This window comes from Crocuta crocuta, unplaced genomic scaffold (genome assembly GCF_008692635.1).
Source record: "Crocuta crocuta isolate KB4526 unplaced genomic scaffold, BGI_CrCroc_1.0 scaffold334, whole genome shotgun sequence".
NCBI classification, from domain to species: domain Eukaryota; kingdom Metazoa; phylum Chordata; class Mammalia; order Carnivora; family Hyaenidae; genus Crocuta; species Crocuta crocuta.
Genome location: NW_027533260.1, coordinates 5,002,964 through 5,008,420, shown reverse-complemented (window position 1 = coordinate 5,008,420; position 5,457 = coordinate 5,002,964). Strand labels below are relative to the sequence as shown.

General features: G+C 55.2%; 1 protein-coding gene across 1 annotated transcript; it reads left to right on the top strand.

Moving 5' to 3' along the window:
- Positions 1 to 1,060: 1,060 nt before the first annotated feature.
- On the top strand, positions 1,061 to 5,174 carry PPM1N (protein phosphatase, Mg2+/Mn2+ dependent 1N (putative)). The gene is made up of 5 exons (XM_077747207.1): positions 1,061 to 1,978; positions 2,829 to 2,946; positions 3,025 to 3,130; positions 3,216 to 3,276; positions 4,461 to 5,174. Exons 1-5 carry the CDS (start codon positions 1,061 to 1,063, stop codon positions 4,527 to 4,529), a joined length of 1,272 nt encoding a protein of 423 aa, XP_077603333.1. The 3' UTR covers positions 4,530 to 5,174.
- The last annotated feature ends 283 nt before the right edge of the window (positions 5,175 to 5,457 follow it).

Sequence of the window (5,457 nt, the reverse complement as noted above, 5' to 3'; positions counted from 1 at the left end):
GGGGCTAGAAGGTTTTACTACGGGGCGAAAAGGCGCGGGGGGCGGTCTGATGGGCGGGACCTAAATGGAAGGGGGCGCGGCCTCTAGCGGAAGAGAGGCGGAGCCTAGGATAGGGTAGGGGAAGGGGCTCAGGAGGGAAAATGATGAACGAACCTAGAATGGAGGCGTGGATCTCAGAGTGGGGGTTGGGGCGGAGCTAGGGGAGGTTTTCAGGAAAGGGTATAAAGATTCTACCGCTCTGAGGTAGGGTCTGAGCTGAGATCCTAAGAGGGATTGGACAGGAGAAACTATTTAGAAAGTTTGAGAAAAGGGGGGGAGCTCAGATACGGGTGGGGCTTAAATTAATTTAGAATTATGCAGGTAGCTGGGCGGGGTCAAATACCCAGGAGGTAGAGGCGTGGCCTAGAGAAAATACAGAACAACATGCAGGCCTAGAGAAAATACATAACAACATGCAGGGCCCTTCTGGACACGGCCCAGAAGGTAGGCATAACCCACTAAGAAGAGGGCAGTTTTGGGTCATCAGGATGTAGGGACTGAGCCTGTAGTTCTGAGGCGGAGCTAGAACGGAGAAAATTAGGATGTCTGAGGCTATGTGCTTGAATGGATGGGCAGGAACTGGAAAAGAAGCAACTGAAGCCCCGGGGCAAGCCCCAAAAGTGGAGGGGTCGAACTAAAAAATAAAGGATTTACAGATTTGGACACTGGGGGGCGGTACCACTGAAGTGGGCGGAGCTTAGAGGGAGCAAGGCTGGGGATCCGAAGCCGAGTGTGGAGAACATTGATTCTAGAGTTCGTTTCCCTGCAACCCTGTTTACTTCTTCTATGACTCAGTTTCCTCTTTATTAAACCGGAGAGGATGTAAAATAGTGGTAGCACGTGGTAAGTGTAAACTTACTATTATTATTTTACGTGATCCAGATCCCAAACGTCGCTTTGAGGTGCAGGAGAGCGGACACCCAATCCCTTCTAATAACTCGAGTGCAGGTCAAGGGCATAGNGGGGGCGGGGGCGGGGGGGAAGGTGGAGGGTGAAGGTTTCTTGATCCCAGGGCTGAAGGATGGCGGCCTTTGCCCGCCTGCTGGAGTGTCTCCTCTGGCCAGCTCACAAAGTACAGGAGGCAGAAGAGGAGGAGGAGGCGGGGCGGAGGACTCAAGACGGGCCTCGGTCGCTCCTGGACGCGCCGCGATGCGTCCAGCGGCCACACGGGGGTGCGGCCGCGTCTTGGGGACTGCGCTTTGGGGCGAGCGCTGTGCAGGGCTGGCGCGCGCACATGGAGGATGCGCATTGCGCTTGGCTCGCGCTGCCCGGGCTACCCCCAGGCTGGGCTTTCTTCGCGGTCCTCGACGGCCACGGCGGGTCTCGAGCCGCCCTCTTCGGTGCGCGCCACCTGCCCGGCCACGTGCTTGAGGCGCTGGGCCCGGCTCCCGGCGAACCCGAGGGAGTGCGCGGGGCGCTGCGCCGAGCCTTCCTGAGCGCAGACGCACGCCTGCGTGCGCTCTGGCCTCGTGGCGAGCCGGGGGGCTCCACCGCCGTGGCGTTGCTTGTCTCCCCGCGTTTTCTGTACCTGGCGCACTGTGGTGACTCCCGAGCGATGCTGAGTCGCGCCGGCGCTGTGGCTTTCAGCACCGAGGACCATCGGCCCCTCCGACCCCGGGAACGCGAGCGCATCCACAACGCGGGAGGCACCATCCGCCGCCGGCGCCTCGAAGGCTCTCTGGCAGTATCTCGAGCACTGGGCGACTTTGCTTACAAAGAGGCTCCGGGAAGGCCTCCTGAGCTGCAGCTCGTCTCCGCGGAGCCTGAGGTGACCGCCCTGGCTCGCCAGGCGGAGGACGAGTTCATGCTTTTGGCCTCTGACGGTGTGTGGGACGCGATGTCTGGCGCTGCCCTGGCGGGACTGGTGGCCTCGCGCCTCTGCTTGGGCCTGGCCCCGGAATTTCTCTGCGCGCAGCTATTGGACACGTGTCTCTGCAAGGTCCTGGTGGCGGGGCTTGGAGTCATTGAGGGAAAGAAGTTAAAGGATCTGGGGGGGTAGGGATTTTGAGAAGGTTCCTCAAAGAGAAGAGGATAGGGCTCCACTAAAGGGCGTGGCCTGCCGGAGTGGGCAGGGCCAAAATATGGAGAGAGCGGAGGCTGAGGGCTGCTTTGGGTCACGGGGAGCGCACTAATAATGCAGGATAGGCAGGATAGGCAAGTGGGAGGGACTTGAGAGAAAGGGCGTGGCCTTTGGAATGGGAAGCCCTAGGATTTAGGAGTGGGTCCTGAAGTATAATTAGTGCTAGAAGGAGGCGCATTTGGACAGCGGGGTAGGAGGAGCTTCGGGGAAGGGGCGTGGCTCTCTGATAGGGATTGGCTAGGACAGTGAGAGGGCGTGGTCTAGGTGATAGGTCCTGGTGAGAGGACTTTTTTTTAAATTTTTTTAATTTTTAATGTTTTATTTATTTCTGAGAGAGAGAGAGAGAGAGAGAGAGAGCGTGATCAGGCGAGGGTCAGAGAGAGAGGGAGACAACAGAATCCGAAGCAGGCTCCCGGCTCTGAACTAGCTGTCAGCACAGAGCCTGACGCGAGGCTCGAACCCACGAACCGTGAGATCATGACCTGAGCCGAAGTCGGACGCCTAACCGACTGAGCCACCCAGGCGTCCCAAGAGAGGGCTTGGTTTAGACTGGCAATTGAGCAAGACTTGGGAGAAATGGGCCTAACTAGATTGAGGAGGAGGGCACTAGACCAATGAGATTGTTGCAGGCTCTGCGTGCAAGGGCGTGGAACCGTGCTGAGGCATTCAACCGTGTCCCACCGGGCTCTCTTTTCTCCACTTTCTCCAGGGCAGCTTGGACAACATGACCTGCCTCCTGGTCTGCTTCCCCGGGGCCCCCAGGCCTTGCGAGGAGGCAATCAGGAAGGAGCTAGCGCTGGACGCAGCCCTGGGCCGCAGGGTCGCCGGTGAGCAGGCTCCGAATGCGTAACGGGAGGGGTGGTCAGTAAGCAGGGACACCCCCATAATCCTTGCCTCCTTCTCAGAGCTGTATTCCTCTGCTCAGGAGCCCCCCAGCCTGAACACGGTTTTCAGGACTCTGGCCTCAGAGGACATCCCAGATTTACCTCCTGGGGGAGGGCTCTACTGCAAGTGAGTGGGGGCGTGGTGAGGTGTAAGGGGGGGAGGGGTGATAGACGGAGGGATCCCCTCCTGAGGGTCTCTCTCTGCTTTCCAGGGCCGCTGTCATTGCTGAAGCTTATTCTCGGCTCTGCCAGGCCTCAGGAGGGCGCTGGCAGGTAAGAACTCTCTGTTCTTGAAGGTTTCTCTTAGAAACCTGCAACTCAGCCCTCCTATCTCCTTTAGTGTTGGAGAAATTGAGGCCAGAGGAGACAAGCGACTTGCCTCATATGTTAATAAATTCTCACTCCTGGCCCTGAAGCAATGTGGTAGACATGATGGAGGCAGGACAGGGTGGGGGTGGGGGGATGCAGAAGTAGAGAAGACTGCTCCTCCTCCCAAGAAATGTGTCCCCTGCATTGCTCTGTAAAGCCCCATTCATCTTCCCAAGCACGACCCCCTTCATCCATAAATAAGGCAGAAAAATTCAAGGAATGTTTTTGACCAATCCCAAAGCCTGGATGTGCTGCAGAGACCCTCCCTGGGACGCCTCCGAGGATGGTCTGGGTCCCGGATGAGAGAAGTGGCCAAATGGGTCCCACATACCCTGCAAGAATTTGGAGCTGTGCAAAGAGGTGGTGGGTGGAGCCACATAAATGAAGGCACGGGTGGGAGTCACCACCTCAATGGGAGAGAGGGAGCTGGGGCTCAAGCCTGCAGACCTTTGCATGGGCGAGAAGGCAGTTCCGTTAGTATCACTCAGGGGAGCGAGGGGCTTGTTGACAGTTTCCCAGCATCAGAAGGATGTATTTGTCCGGACTGTTTGCGTCGCAATTGACAGAAGCCCAGTTCCACCTGGGAATGCAAGACAGGGGACTTAATAGGTCAAGTAATTGAAGAGTTGGAGGCATGGCTACATCCAGTTGTCAGATGATGTCATCATCTCTCAGTTTTATTTGTTCTGCGTAGACTTCATTCCCAGGCAGTCCGCTCAGCCGACCGAGCCACCCAGGCGCCCCAGTCTCCGCCTGAGGTAGCAGAGAGTTCCAGCCCAACATTCCCACTGGAGGGAATACCCCAGGTGCCCAGTAGCTGAGGCACTGTTTCCACAGCTGGTTCTCACTGGCCACCCTGGACCACATGGCTGACCAGTCACTGTGTCTCTGATTGGCCAGACTGAGGTCACATGCCCATCCCTAGCGCGCAGGGCTGAGGTCCACTCCACCCAAACCTGATGGGCTGAGAGATGGGGAATGGGAATCCCGCAAAGGAAAACAGGAGCACTGTTTCCAGATTACAGGGGTGCAGATACAGAGACCCGAGAAAAGGTTCCTATTGGCCATTTCCACCTTTTGTGTTACAGAAGGGCCCAAATGGGGCTGGAAGGCTCACTGGCGCCCATTCAGACTCTTCCTTGGACTTGAAGGACTGACAGCTGTTGCCCTCTGTGGACCCCTCTCCCAGGTGGGGCCTCAAAGTCACTAAGGAAGAAAACTCCCCTTCCCCAGTTACACAGATCAGCGGAAGGAAGACAAACCGATGGAGGAACCCCAGAATGCTTATTTCCCTTTCTCCTACTTCCCTCTTGCAGAAAGTCTCATGAGAAGGGGAAATTCCACTCATCATCTGAAAAAAACAAAACAAAAAACAAAAAAACACATCCAATGTTTTTGAAATATTTCAAGCTGAATGGACCCTTACGTGATCACACAGTTCAGGGCGGCTGGGTGGCTCCATTGGTTAAGCGTCTGACTTTCGATTTCAGCTCAGGTCATGATCTTGCAGTTAGTGGGATCCAGCCCTGCATCGGGCTCCATGCCGACAACACAGAGCCTGCTTGGGAGTCTCTCTCTCTCCCTCTCCCTCTTCCCCTCCCCCACTTCCACACCCGCTCCCTCTCTCAAAAAAAAAAAAAAAAAGAGAGAGAGATCATACAGTTCAATAACCTTCCCTTCCTATTTTTCATCTGTTTCAGCGGGATGCTGGGGAGAGTATTTATTATTACATTTTAATAATATAACTCAAAATAAATTCCTTTTGTAGAAAAAAAAATACCGCAGACATTATTTGTCTTGTCATTTGGCAAATATGGATCGGGTACCTGCTGGGTGCAAGACCCTGGTTACAGTCATCAACCAGGTAGAACCACTGAGATTCCTGCCCCTGACGGACCCACCACCTAGTTAGTGCGTGGGAAGGCAGCAAACAAGAGAACTGATAGATCATCTCAGACACTGATAAGTGTCTCGAGGAAAATAAAAAAGGGCAAGGTGATAAGATGTCTGAGGGGGTACTTTGGTTTTTCAATTTTTATTCTTTTTTTTTTTTGAGTGGGTAATAAGTTCACTTGGTTCAAAATT

Bases quoted from the DNA above. Each gene is read 5' to 3' on its own strand.
- PPM1N (XM_077747207.1), top strand. From the start codon at position 1,061: ATGGCGGCCTTTGCCCGCCTGCTGGAGTGTCTCCTCTGGCCAGCTCAC. The intron at 1,979-2,828 runs GTCCTGGTGGCG...CACTTTCTCCAG, and splicing joins TGGACACGTGTCTCTGCAAG to GGCAGCTTGGACAACATGAC. The intron at 3,131-3,215 runs GTGAGTGGGGGC...TCTGCTTTCCAG, and splicing joins GGGGGAGGGCTCTACTGCAA to GGCCGCTGTCATTGCTGAAG.